Consider the following 15309-nt stretch of genomic DNA (forward strand, 5'->3'; position numbering starts at 1 on the left):
TTCCCTCAGAGGTTCAGGATTGGGGTGCAATACTGTAGGTAACTTTTCAGGATCGAAAGCTTGGAAAGTAGCGCCTTCAGCTGAATTCCTGTCTGCTTATCCACTGGTTGACCAGAATTACTTCTTAGAAATTAGTTTTCCTACTTTTGACCTCTCCCACTCCACTTCCTCAATTCTGTTTTCTGAGTAACAGGACCATTTTTTTTTTTGTCTTTTAAAAAGCTACCATCTTGGGGTGCCTGGGTGGCTCAGTTGGTTAAGCGACTGCCTTCGGCTCAGGTCATGATCCTGGAGACACAGGATCGAGTCCCACATCGGGCTCCCTGCTCGGCAGGGAGTCTGCTTCTCCCTCTGACCCTCTGCCCTTTCATGCTCTCTGTCTCTCAGTCTCTCTCAAATAAATAAAATCTTAAAAAAAAAAAACCACTACCATCTTGAAGAGGTAGAATTTAGGAGACCTGAGTTCTAATAGTTACTGCTCTGCCTGCCAATAGCTGTGCAGCTATGAGCATATCACTTAGCCTATCTGTGCCTCAGTTTCCTCACCTGTAAATGGAAGGAAATGTCCGCAGAGGAATGTCAAACTAGGTATCAGATTATACCCATATGCTCATACTACTCCATTACTCAAAGAATAGGAAATATTTGTGTCTGTTAGAAAATGTTCATTATTTTCGTCCTTTGAGGGTGACATTGATTATATCGATAGAGTGTGTCATACTTCATTGGAGTGCCAGAAAGATAATATTCTGGCCGTTAACATGGACTTAAGAAAATAAACTTAAAAAAACGTGAAGCGTATATACTGGAAAGTATTTTGGTTTCACCTCAACTGCTGATTCCTCTTTCTGAGACAGCCACTGTCCCGTTTCTTGTGTATCCTTCCAGAGCTAAAATTCTTACCATAATAGGTAGTTAATGATGTTCCAAATATATAAAAATAGGAGTGACAATTAGTTTTTAGAAGCATGAGGGTAAAAAGCACAAGAAATAGCTAAAAGAGACAAAAATGATTGCTGGGCGGCCTCCCATGACCAGGATAATGGCTGGTTTTTGAATTATACTTCGATAGAAATAAAAATGATTTGTAAAAGTAGAAAATACAGATAAACAAAATGACACAAAATGACACAAAATTGGCTAGTATTGTAGCCCCAGATGTAACCACTCACATATTTATGTTCTTCCAGTTTTTTCTATACCTTTGTTTCAAGAAAAATTAAAAGACCCAACCTCCCCCCACCCCCCGCCCCCCGCCAGAAGGGGCAGTTATGCGAGGTGGTGGATATGTTAATGAACTCCATGGGGGAACCCTTTCACAGGGTATACATATATCAGATCCTCATGTCATATACTTTTTTTTTCTTTAAAGATCCACTTATTTATTTGAGAGAGGAGAGGGGTGGGGAGGGGCAAAGGGAGAGGAAGAGAGAGAATCCCAAGCAGGCTCCACTCCCAGCACAGAGCCTGGCATGGGGCTCAAACCGAGGACCCTGAGATCGTGATCTGAGCCGAAATCAAGAGTTAAGACAGTTAACCAACTGAGCCACCCAGGCACCCCCTCATGTTATACACTTTAAATATCTTACACTTTGGGGGCACCTGACTAGCTTAGTTGGTAGAGCATGCAACTCTTGATCTCAGGGTTTTGCGTTCAATCTTACATTTTTATTTGTCAATTATATCTCAGTAAAGCTGAAAAAAATTGAAAGAATCGTATACAAACACCTGTAAGCTACCACATAGATTCAACAGTTGTTAACATTTTGCCATATTTGCTCTCTGTGTGCTTATGTGTGCATATAATTTTTTTTTCTGAATCATTTGATATGGGTTGCAGATACGACAGTTCACCCCTAACTCCTACAATTGGCTACTAGCGTGCAGTATCTAAGATAACCATAGTACTGTTATCACACCTAAGAAAATTAACACTAATTTCCTACTATCATTTCATATTTGAGTTTCCCCAATTGACCCCAAAACATCTTTTTTTTTTTTTAAGTAATTTCTATGCCCAGTGTGGGGCTCGAACTCGTGACCCCGAGATCAACAGTTGCAAGCTGCTCTACTAACTAAGCCAGCCAGGCACCCCCCAAAATGTCTTTTATAGTTGGGATTTTTTTCTTATATACATTTTGTTCTTTTGAACCAAGATCCAATCAAAGTTTATACATTACATTTGGTTATGTCTCTGTAGTCCTTTTGGATCTAGAACAGTCTCCCACCTTTATTTTCATGACATTGAATTTTTGAAGACTAGAACACTTGTCTTGCAGAATGTCCACATGCACATTTATTTTTTAAAATAACAAAAATGAGTCAATCATGCTCTTTTTTTTTTTTTCTCTCCAAGATTTTATTTATTTGACAGAGAGACACAGCGAGAGAGGGAACACAAGCAGGGGGAGTGGGAGAGGGAGAAGCAGGCTTCCCGCAGAGCAAGGAGCCTGAGGTGGGGCTTGATCCCAGGACCCTGGGATCATGACCTGAGCTGAAGGCAGACGCTCAATGACTGAGCCACCCAGGCACCCCAGTCAATCATCCTCTTATCCGCCTTAGTTCAACACAATTAGCTCACATTATTTCTCTCACTTGAAATGCCTTTCTGGTATCATATCTGCTTATTGAAGTAGAATCTTACAATTTGTCGAGTAGTAAGACAGAAAAGGCTGGCTTTCAAGGCCTAATTATGTGACTAACAAGCTGTATGACTTTGGCACAGTCATTTCCTCTGAGACTTAAGTTTCCTCAACTGTAAGATGAGGGAGGGGGGTTAGATGCCGCGAATAGCCCATTGTTCTCAAGGGATAAACGTTATAGAACAGTTAGTCCTAGAGGAATTGAGAAGCAGTGGTGTGTATCCCGGATGTGATTGAACTTAAGGTGAATTGTGGTGAAGCCTAAATGAAATAACGTCTGTGAAAAGTTTTGAACATAAGGGTAGCGCGTTGAGTGACCAAACAGGAGAAGGGTTATTGGGGGATAGGAGGCTGTGCTGGGATGCTGATGGCATAATTATTACAGTATTTTAAAGAATGTCTCAGAACTTCAGTTGTCCTAATAGTACTACCTGAAACGGTTTTGTTGTTTGGTGTTTTGGTTTTTTTTTTTTGAAACTTTTAAATTGATACTACTCTCAGTTGCTTTCTTGAGTGGGGATAATTATGGGTCTCATTTCTTCTCTTTTGTTCTTACAGCTGTATTACCAAGTCCTAAATTTTGGAATGATTGTCTCCTCGGCACTAATGATCTGGAAGGGGCTAATGGTCATAACTGGAAGTGAAAGTCCAATTGTAGTGGTGCTCAGGTAACAATTTTTCTTTTCCAGGCATAGAATTACATGGCATTACTTGAGAGATAAATTGAGAAATTGAGTAACTATTGTATTATTCCTCTAGAAACTATGCTTTCCCAGAAGAGGGCCTGAAAGAAAATCGGTTACTATTTTTCAACTGTGAGAAATGCGCAGCCTTGTTAGGCACTTAGAATTCAGACCCCAAAGGGCTCATGACTTTTCTACAAAACGTTTCTACAAAACGTTTACTATGTGAGTTTTATTTTTGGTACATCTTGTAAGAAAGTGTTTCAATGTACTGTATTTTCCTGAAATAATTCTGTCTTCTTACATTCTTCATTTTGATTCATCAGGGCTGCTATTTAGTTGTTAGTTTGCTAGATTAGGTATCATCTCCATGAATTAAGAATTTTTCTGCAGCGTGTTCTCAGTGTCAGTTCAGAAGCATCACTAATTATTTCCATGTTTCCTGCTGACCTTTAAATATCACTTCTAAACAGACTTCAGAAATTTTGAAGATATTAATGCTGCCTCTTAAAGTGACAGTACTGAATCTTTGCCCCCCCCATACTTCCTTCTCTATCCTTGAACTCATACTCTAGTGATTTAAAAACCAAATTTAGTAACTAACTCCTTTTTGGAGAATTACCACTTGGTTGTTTAATTGAATCATTATAGTTCTGTCTAATTTGGGGCTTAATTATATAAGCTATTTCAAATCTTTTCTGGAGATAATGGTATATAAGTATAAAATAAATCATTACCTAGAGTGTAGATAATAGTACATTCCTCTTAACAAGATCAGTTTGATTCCTTCATTGTCATCTTAGGATATAAGTACTTTAGCAACAAGTGGTTCCAGCAGCAAGGCACTGGGTCTCCAGTGTCTTACTCTTACCTTACTCCTACTCTTACTCATACCTTTGTTCTGTGTTTATTAATGAACACATCCAACTGTAATTTTAGAGATCCAAAGGCATGTATGTATTTTATTAGCTGGGAAAGCATTTAATGTACTACTCTGGGAGTACAGAGACGTGGCCCCAAGTTCCCAGACAGTTTTAAATTCAGTGGAGAGCTTCAGTTTCAAACACTAACAGAAAGAGAAGTCACACTAATTGGCACCGTGGGGAAAAGGTGTAGAGAGCCCAGAGAGGCTTCTTTTAGAGATTCTTCTGGGATTATTTCAGATTGAGTTCCCTTCACTGGAGATGCTTAAGGACAATCTAATGACCTGTAAACTGGGGATGTTGGAGTGAACAGGGGATTCGACTGAGGACCTGTTCAACACTGTGGTCCTGGAAACAGTTCACTTCTGCTACGGCTGGAAAATCTAAAATATCAGTTGGGGCTTAAAAGTGGTGTTTGGACAAGTTATTTCGCAGGTAGGTTTATTTATAGACTAAGTTTTTCTGATTACTGATGTGGAATAAAGAAAGGAAATTAAAAGAGACCAGGTCCTAGTGGAAGAAAATCTGGTCAAGACTAGAAGGAGCAGTCATTAGACAAAGGTACTGGACATGATTGGGTGGCCAAGTAAAACCAGGTGGCCTGGGTTTCGTGTAACTTCGAGGAATATAATTATTACCTGGAACTAAATATGCTTCAGAGGATTCAGGTTAACTGAGAATCCACTTTTAGGACTTCTGTGAAGTCACTGGGGGATAAAGACAAATAACTTTTTTAAAAAATATTTTTTAAATGCCAATATTTAACACATAATGCTATATTAGTTTCAGGTAAAGACAAGTACCTTCTTATTTATTTTTTTAACTGGAGTTTCAGCAAACATTCAAAACTTATTTTCCCCTTTATAGAGCTGAAGTCAGTTTAAAAATATTTAAGTGGTTTATATATAAATTCTTATAAAATTTACAATTGATGTATTAATTTTAAAAATTTAGTCAGGCAGTGGTAAAAAGTTTACTAATAATTTATTTAATGTTTAAAAAGTGTCCCCCAGTGTATTTCTTTAATAGTTCTCTCACTGCCCACTGTTTTGTTTTTGTTTTTAAGATTTATTTGAGAGAGAGAGCGAGCATGCACATGCAGGGTGGGGAGAGGGGCAGAAGGAGAAGGAGAGAGAGAATCCGAAGCAGAAGGCTCCTCACTGAGCACAGAGCCCAACACGGGGCTTGATCCCATGACCCTGAGATCATGACCTGAGCCTGAATCAAGAGTCAGATGCTTAGCCAACTGAGCCACCCAGGCGCCCCACTGCACACTGTTTTTAACCCCATCTGTATCTGAATTTTAAAATCTTTTTATTTCCACCCAGCTTTCTTCCCTGAAATCTAGACTCTTGTTTTCACCCTACACTGGACATCTCCATCTGAATGTTGACCGGGCACTTGAAATTCCATGTAATAAAAGTAAAATTCATCTCCTTTTCCCACATACCTGTTCTTCTTCCTCCTGTTTCTGTGACTGTCACTGGCATCTGCTCTATTGCCATTGTTAAAAATCCAGGAGTCATCTTTGATCACCCCTTTCTGTCCTATCCGATTGGCCATCAAAGTTACCATTTTCTCTTTCTCTTCTCCTCTTTCATAGTTGTCTTCCATGCTGTTGTTCTATTTCAGGCCCTCCTCATTTCCTGCCTGGGCTGTTGTAGTGACCTTTAAAAATATGCTTCTATAATCAGAAAAAGTTAATATATTTTCACTACATGAAATGTTGAAAACACAGAAAAACTAAGTGGTATGAAGTCACCCATAGTTCTGGGATAGAATCACTATTAATATTTTAGTCTCTTTTTTCATGTATATTACTTCTTACGTGATTAAGTAATTCTGTATGTGCGTCCTTTTCTTTATGTGTCCCCTTATGATTCTCTTGTGTCCATCTTTTTAATAACACTTTTAATGATTGCCAAGAATTCAATTATAAATAATAGCCTGGACAACTGGTCTCCAGTCAGTCTACCTTCTGATCTTTCCTAGTTTACTCATTAATTCAATAAATATTTAAATATCCTCTACATATTCTGTACCTTCCGACGTGATGTTTCTTAAATGTAAATGTGATTATGATACTCCCTGCTGAAAATTCTAGAGTGGCTTAGAGGCAGGTTAGCACAGTGAGAGTGGATTCTGTTGGACTCCCTGCTCAAATCTCACCTTTAACATTTTTTTGATTTATAACTTTACAACTTTCTAAGCCTCAATCTCCTTGTCTATAAAGTTAGGATAATAAGAGTATCTACATCATAGAGTTATTCTGAAGATTGTTTAAAAAAAAACTTAGAATGGCACTTTGTACACAGTAAATGCTCAATAAAAATGAGTCATTAAACCGTAGCAGCTCAGCTTTTATCTGTTTTATTGATATAATTTTCTTTTTTTTAAAGATTTTATTTATTAACATAATAATAAAAAAAATTTTTTAAAGATTTTATTTATTTATTTGACAGAGAGAGACACAGCGAGAGAGGGAACACAAGCAGGGGGAGTGGGAGAGGGAGAAGCAGACTCCCCGCTGAGCAGGGAGCCCCATGCGGGGCTCATTCCCAGGACGCTGGGATCATGACCTGAGCTGAAGGCAGATGCTTAACGACTGAGCCACCCAGGCACCCTGATACAATTTTCAAGCAAGGTTTTATTTGAACAAAGGATGTCACTGATCTTAAAAATCAAAGTAAAAACTTGAAAACTATAGGTTTAGAATACTTTCTCTAATATTTTCACCAAACACATGTCCTGTCTTCTGCCTGAACATCTTCTGAAAAAGGGAAGTCCTTGTCCCCTGAAGAACCTTAACAAAAGTGTTAAGAATAAACATACACTGAAAATCCGTGTCCCCAGTGGTTCCCTATATATTGCTATATATTGGAGTCACCTGGGGTCTTTTTTGCTGTATATTGGAGTCACTTGGGGTCTTTACAAAATACTAATGTCTGCCTCCCATCCCCAGGCATTCTGATTTAGATGGCTAGAGCTACAACCTAGACTCCGGGATTTTTTTTTTTTTTTTTTAAGTTCCCCAGGTGATTCTAACAAGTTTGGGAACGACTGCCATATTCCCCTATGTTGAGGTACCAGAGTCTTAATACAGAAGTGTTTGGACTTTGTCATTATTCCTATATTGGATTTTAACCCTTATCTGTCTATTTTTCTTACTAAATCTATTATTAAAAACTGGAGCTTGAGTTTCAGAAAATAATACTGATGGGCTTCTTCTTCATAGCAAGAAAAGTTTCATTAATTAGTGCAAATATCTTAGGATCTTTGAAAAACTTGGTATAGGGTAGAACAGGAGAGAGGTGAGAAGACTCCAGAAGTTTGTCCTAATTACCATGGAATTGAAGCCTTTCCTCATTTCTGAAATTCTTAAACAAAAATCTCTGCATTTGTTGTTGATTTTCTTTCTTGTTTTTCTTTTTAAAATAAGTTGATAACAGAAGCATTATCTCTGTAGCTGACTATTCTTTGACTTGATGAGCTCTTTTTCCTTCTTAATGAATCAAAACTGTAAGGTCATCTTGGTCTCTTATCTTTATAAATGGCAGAAGACGATCCAGTTCTCATTTGAATATTTGAATGTGTTTAGCGTTTTCAGATGAGGTAAGAATAAGGGCAGTGATTATAAAGTTCATTCTTTTATATTCCATTTGTCACTTGAAATTTTAAAAGGTTAAGGAATTAGTAACATTGCCCTTTTCAAGATTTAAGTTCCTTTGAATAGTAATGCTTGAAACGGATCTAGTCAGTTAAGGCTAATAACCAAAGAAACTTCTGTATAACTCATTAGTCTGTGGAAACCATATTTTGGGGACAACACACATCAATGCTGATATATTTGTTAAAGTATTGAGTATACTCCAGGGGTGATATTTGTGATTGTTTTGTTGAATATGTAATTTTGAAAGTAAATTTAATCTCACACTTTGTTTTCTATTATATTCTTCTCTCCCTCCTAGTGGCAGCATGGAACCAGCATTTCATAGAGGAGATCTTCTCTTTTTAACAAATCGTGTTGAAGATCCCATCCGAGTGGGAGAAATTGTTGTTTTTAGGATAGAAGGAAGAGAGATTCCTATAGTTCACCGAGTCTTGAAGATTCATGAAAAGTATGTGCAAACTATGTCTTCCCTGTTTTAAGATCTTTTCATGTTTTAGTGTTTGCAGTGTTTAATTTTGATAACCTGAAGATTAAGAAGAGTGGGGAATGCCTAAGTCCTTCTTCCAATCCATTTTTATAAATGTCTGAAGGTTTAGTGAACATTTGGAAAGCTAAAGAGTTACCTATTAATTCATTTATTTCTCTGAAGCTTTTTCTGGAAATTTTCCTTGATTTCCTTTTACTTCCCAACCAGATCCATAGCCCTATGTATCACCCCTCAAAAAACGACATAAAGGTTGATCCCAAATAGAATCTTCTAATGTAATTGATGAGGTAGCCCTCCCTAATCCTTAAAAAAAAACAAAACAAAACTTTATGGCAATCTAACAGACATATCCAATAAGAATAAATTTATCAACTTTTTCAAATTCCAAAGAAAAATTCTTTTTCTTTTAAGATTTTATGTAATCTCTACACCCAACATGGGACTCAAACTCACAACCCCAAGATCAAGAGTTATACACTCCACTGACTGAGCCCGCCAGACACCCCTAAATTCCAAAGAAAATTTCTAAAATCTAAGTTACTCTTTTAAACATAGACTCTTGCATTTTAGAGTTAGAAGGGACATATGTAAAACCTTTAGAATCACCTGGAGGTGGGGCATAACAATGAGCAAAGAATTTCACCTCTCTGGGTCTATCTCCTTATCTGCAATATTAAGAGGTTTAGGAAGATGAATTATAAGATCTGTGAGTTCTGAGCTTATGCTTCCCTGTCCAGCTCCATATTCCTCACCCCCTCCCTTACAAATTGGTAGTATTTCTAGTTAAGGAAAACATTCAGGAGGGAAGGAAAGAAAGAAATGAAGGAAAAGGTAGGTGTCCTGGAGGACACACAGAGGGGAAGGAAAACAATGAGATAGTGATTTTAGGTTCTTGAGAATGAAGGAACCCTAAATAAATATTATCTTATTCTTACTCCACCCTCTAAAGTAATTTATTTTCTCCACTTAGAGAAGAGGGAACTATCAACTGTTGCTTTTTTTTTTTTTTAAGATTTTATTTATTTGCATGTGTGAGAGAGAGAGCAGGGGGGAGGGACAGAGGGAGAAGGAGAAGCAGGCTCCCCTCTGAGCAGGGAGCCCAGTGCGGCACTCGATCCCAGGACCCTGAGATCATGACCTAAGCCGAAGGCAGACGCTTAACTGACTGAGCCACCCAGGCGCCCTCAACTGTTGCTTTATGAAAATCTCCATAAACACTCTAGTTTAAAAGAGTTCTTTCTTCATTGGTGAAGTAAAGATGGGACTGCTCTTTTTTTTTTTTCCAAACTTCAGTATATATTTTGAAAGATTATAATTTTAAAATGGCATTTTACTATTGACTAAGAAGGAACAACTTAATTTTTTTAGAAATTTAGTTTGGAATTGTGAAGGTTTATTCAGTACAGGCAGTGTTTTCCAGATTCTCCAAGTGGATTTGTGGTGTTTGTTCTTAGCGCTGCCTGTTGTGAGCAAAGCAGAGCCAACTTTTTCCTGATTTTATCAGAGAAAATCAAATGACACTCAGACCCTGCTTTGGGTAGAGCAAAAGTTACCCGTTTTTATGTGCAATCCTTTGAAATTGAGTGAGTTTTTTATTTTAAACAGTTGATCTTGTTTTAGGGCAGGTTCATTGACATACCAATTATAGATTCCTTAAATTTTAAAAATAATTTTAACAATTCTGAATGTTTTAAGCTGTATGGTACTACTAATCTAGGGTTTTGGGTGATTTCATTTTAGACTCTTGAGACGCCTTCAGCTTGAAGGCCTGGCTAGATAACAGATCCAGTTAATATCCTGAAGCTTCCAATTTCCTTTTTTCTTTTGGGAAGACTAAAATACCTGATTGTGAATATCATTTGATTTAGTAGTGTTAACAGTGTTCTTAAATATGAGACTAAATGACAACCAGAACGGATGAAGTGTTTTGGTAAATGTGCCCTGAACGTTTTCAGGCTGATTTTTGCACTGTTATTCATTTCTTTCGTCTGAACATTGTTTTAAGAAATAAAATCCTAAACTTTGAGAAGAAGAGAGGTAGGAATCATTCAGCTGACCTCTCTCTTTGGTCTCATTCCTCCTTTCCTTCTCCACCTGCTTCTTATGTACAGTGCCTTTGTAAATTTGAAAATATCATAAAAAGCTCTTTTTTTCATATGTTGACTCTCCATTTTATAACAGTCTTATTACATAACATATAATAAGGTGCTGTATAAAATTGGTAAATATAGCAAACAAAATCACATACAACCTTAACACCCAGAGAGAATGTTAAATTTGGGGTAATTCTCTCTTTGTTTTATAAATATACATTTTCCCCCTGTACAACACTGGGATCTACTCAATACAGTTTTTGGTAACAAGCTTACCTCATGAACATACGGTAGAATATACCTGGTATTACCACATATGCAAAGAATCCCTAAACTAAAAGATCACCTTGCCAAGTACTGCTTAATGTGTTGGTAATGGGCCCATGAATTTGAATCCGTTCTTTGTGCCCAAGGTGGTCACTACCTCGTCCTATCTGTTCTCCAGAAGACACACTCTGTGCGCTGAGCTGTCTGACCAGGTGGTGGGAAAGCGCATGTAATCCAGGGCTTAGCTCTAGTGCAGTGCTGAGCTCAGGCAAAATAATATTGTAAGGGACATTAAGAAACTTCCAGTATTTGTAATAGGAGGTAGTTTGGAGGAGTAAATAGTACATTGAGAAAAAGCTGTCGATGGTGTTATTTATTTATTTATTTATTTTTAAGATTTTATTTATTCATTTGACAGAGAGAGAGAGACAGCGAGAGCAGGAACACAAGTGGGGGAGTGGGAGAGGGAGAAGCAGGCTTCCCGCGGAGCAGGGAGCCCAATGCGGGGCATGATGCTGGGCTCGATCCCAGGACCCCGGGATCATGACCTGAGCCGAAGGCAGACGCTTAACGACTGAGCCACCCAGGCGCCCCTCGATGGTGTTTTTTAAAAAGACTCAACCACCTCCTGCATTTATTGTAGTCTAGTTACTATGTTTTTAATTTAGTAAGGAAAAGGGGGAGTTATTACTCCTGGCTCCTACAAGAGGGCTGAGACCTGCGGGCCAGGTTACACGTGCTCCACAGACGGCGAAACATCGAAACATCTCTTCTTTGAGTCCTTCTCCCCCTACCTACTCTCTCTGTTTTCCATTACCTTCCAACAGAAATGAGTCAGGAAAGACCTAGCACATAGCGAGGCCTGTGTTCTCATTTAAGAGACGACATCGCTTTGAAATATTGTCAGTTGACTTAAATTCTCTTGAGTAGTTCCTCACATTAGCTTGCTAGTCAAGTCCCTCTCAATGCTGACGCTATTCTCACATGGAAATTCGTACTTTATTTTATAGCCTCCTCTGACGCGCACTTACTAAGTTCCGTCTAGTATAGAAGGTATTATGGTTTGATGATGGTGAACACTGGTGTGTGGTCAAGTGTTTGGAAGGAGAAAGTTTGCGGTGGGGATGACTTAATCCTCAGCTTTGCTCTTTCTGGACAGAGAGAGAGATTGTTTTGCACCCATTTGGCTTTTTGGGTCTTACTTTTTCTTACCTACAAAGTAATTAGTTCTTGCCCGCTAACGTCACAGTATTATGATGGTTGAATTACACTGCAAGCACGTCGAGCTCCTCAGAGATAGATGATGTTGACTGTTTGGTCCCTGCGGCAGCCAAGGGGGAGCCCTGTGTAAGTGTGTGCCATCAGTCAGTGTTGGGGCCATGAGCTGTGAAGTGCTGGAGTAGGTTTGACAGTGGGTCGAACAGAAGCCGGGGCGCGGAGACGGAGACCTCTGCTTTTTGACACAGCTCTAGTGGTCTCTCCCGACACCATCCCGGAGCGGGGAACTCGGGTACATTTGTGTCTTGTTGGCAGATCAAGTCTTTGAGGAGAGCCCAGGTCTCCTGTAGCATCCCTTTCCTTTCCTGGGGAGCCTCTCCACTCCCCCATTTCCCTTTCCTCAAATTTGATGTTCCTATTCTGCCTCCATGGGCTCGCTGTTGTTTTCATGGTTGAGTAGACTCTTCCTTCCTGTGCTCCTGACTTTTACTCTTGCAGCTGGCCCCCTTGGCACCTGTCCTCGTTCACTCCCCGGACGTTTTCAGACACTTTCCCTCGCTGAGTTGTCAGCGAAGAATTATTTTTCTCTGTATATATTTGCATTTTTTCTAACTAGAATCTCATTTTTAATGTGACTGTTTGCACTTAACTGTTTTTGGTGTTTGCAGCACATTCCAATTTAGTTTCATCTACACATTTTGTGTCTAGTGAGCCAGTTTCTGGCTTAGAATCTAAGTGGATGTTAGTCAGTAGGAGTCTGAGGCTAATTTTCTTCTTTATATAGTACTTAACCCAAACTCACTTGAATTAGTTTTAAGATAGTCTTTATCAAACTGTAAAATGTACTCTGCTTTCAGTTAAACTTTAAAATTACTAGAAAACTCTTGTTCTTTAGCAGAATTAAAATAATAATTTCCTGATCAAGTAAAATGCTTTTCCTAAAAACCCTGGCATGTAAAAGCAATGTATGTTCGTTGGAGAAAAAAATTAGAAGCTAAGGAAGGCCATAGATGGCCACTGTTTATACCTTGGTCTATCACTTTAGATCTTTTTTACTCTTATTTTTTAGTTCATTTTATTTTTTAAAGATTTTATTATTTGTCAGAGAGAGCATGAGCAGGGGGAGCGGCAGGCAAAGGGAGAAGCAGGCTCCCCGCTGAGCAAGGAGCACGATGGGGGACTCCATCCCAGTACCCCGGCATCATGACCTGAGCTGAAGGCATATGCTTAACTGACTGAGCCACCCAGGTGTCTCTAATTTTATTTTTTAAATATGGAGAATTTCTGGGGTGCCTGGCTGGCTTAATCAGTGGAGCCTGCGACTCGCAATTTCAGGGTCATGTCAAGCCCCATGTTGGCCTACTTAAAAATAAAATATAAATAAATAGGTAGATAGATAGACAGCATTTCTAACATGCGCAGAGGTATACAAAACGGTATAATGAACTGCTGTTGTGCTCTCAGCCAGTCCCGATCATATGACTCTATGGCCAGTTCTGCCCCACTTAGACTTCCACCTCTTCTCACTCTCCTTCCTGTATTATTTGGATCAGATCCTAGATATCATGTCATGTCATATGTAAATATTTTAGTAAATATCTCTAAAGCATAAGCAGTGAGCTTTTAAAAAACATATAACTACAGTTAGCATGCTTACACCCCAAAAAAGAACTACCATACCTTTATATCATTACGTTTCCAATCTTTGTACAAATTCCCAATTGTGTCATAAGCTTTTTTTTTTTAACAGTTTGTTTGAATCTAGATTCACATAAGGTCCTTGGTTGCAATTGGTTGATAAGGCTTTATAATCTCTTTTATTTAAGCTGTAAATTCTTTCTCCAACTTTCTTTGTTCCTCACAACTTATTGGTTGAAGAAACTAGGTTATTCTTTAGTTTCCCTAGTGTTTGTTGTGGATTATATTCTGTGGGGTAGTTTAATGTGTTCCTTTGCTCTTCGTATTTACAGAAAATGAGTGGTTTGTGTTTATCTAAATATAAAAATGAGATTATACTGTATATGCTATTTTATAATCTTTTCTTCGCTTAATAAAATATGTATCATCTTCCAGTGTCATTAACTATTCTTCTATAACATTGTCCTCAATGCTTACATATTTTAACTCCTGAATGTTAGACTTTCAGCTTGCTTCCAGTTTTTCCCTAGTATAAACACAGCTATCAGCATCCTTTTGGTTAAATAGATAATTATTTTGATATTAGGAATGATGATAAAATACCACAGTTCCGCAGCATTTTTGGTTAACAAAGCGAATTTTGTGCTTGCAAATGGCATGAAGGTATTTGATAACTTGGCTTTCCCTCACTCTTTTTTTTTCCCCTTACTCTTTTAAGGCAAAATGGACATATTAAGTTTTTGACCAAAGGAGACAATAATGCCGTTGATGACCGAGGCCTCTATAAACAAGGACAACACTGGCTAGAGAAGAAAGATGTCGTGGGGAGAGCAAGGGGGTAAGTAGAGAGGGGAGCATTTACTGAGGTTTCATGGCACATGAAACGTGTCCCTCTGTCATATCGTCTGATCACACACAATTAAATAAATGTTTTGGTCCTGGTTCTACCAAATCACCTTGTGTCCTTTGAAAAAGCATGCTTCTTAAAATACATCTAAAACTTGGGGGATACTGCTCCAGAGAGGAGGAAATGGGGTGCAGCCAAAGAGTAGAATATCAGTGATGAGATGATGGATTGGAGTGACAATTTTAAAAATTTGTTTGTTTATTTCATTCATTCAAAAAATGTTATTGAGCACTCTCTTGTACTCCAAGTCTATACCGTGCTAGTTTGAGGGTCCAGAGCAGTTATTGATCCTGCTTCCTGAAATGTATATTTTAAGTAGTTACTGAGTCAGCAACTTAAAGTATTCATTTAAATTAGTTTTATCATGTTTATTTCCTACTGTTTTATTTCTAGTCTTAAAATCATTGGGGTCAAATGAAATTTAAAAGTTATATTAAGCCTGTTTATTTCAGATTTTATCAGGAGAACAGATCAGTGGAGGACAGGAATTGTAAGTTGCTGACATGAGGACGTAATAGAATTGTTACTACCTTCATGTTATTAATAGTATTAACAATAACTCACATCTATCAGGGCTTACTATGTGCCAGAGACTCATTCTAAATTCTTTACAAGTATTACCTCATTTTAACCACAGAACAACCCTAACATTTCCATTCTACAGATGAGGAAACACAGACGAGTTAGGTTGCTTATCTAAGGCCACGCTGATGATGAAAAGTGGCCGGCTGGGGCGCCTGGGTGGCTCAGTTGGTTAAGCAACTGCCTTCGGCTCAGGTCA

At 38.3% G+C, this 15309-nt stretch overlaps 1 protein-coding gene across 3 annotated transcripts in view; it reads left to right on the plus strand.

The window, feature by feature from the left end:
- Positions 1-15309, plus strand: part of SEC11A (SEC11 homolog A, signal peptidase complex subunit) — a 40318-nt gene that overhangs the window by 17420 nt on the left and 7589 nt on the right. For all 3 annotated transcript variants that reach the window (XM_045899340.3, XM_064569853.1, XM_064569852.1), the window contains exons 2-4: positions 3201-3310; positions 8217-8366; positions 14340-14459. In XM_045899340.3, the coding sequence (XP_045755296.1) occupies positions 3201-3310; positions 8217-8366; positions 14340-14459 (380 nt within the window). The remainder of the gene's footprint in view (positions 1-3200; positions 3311-8216; positions 8367-14339; positions 14460-15309) is intronic.

Source organism: Mirounga angustirostris, unplaced genomic scaffold (genome assembly GCF_029215605.1).
Source record: "Mirounga angustirostris isolate CCGP_5_RB_7025 unplaced genomic scaffold, mMirAng1.0.hap1 SCAF_9, whole genome shotgun sequence".
Lineage (NCBI taxonomy): Eukaryota > Metazoa > Chordata > Mammalia > Carnivora > Phocidae > Mirounga > Mirounga angustirostris.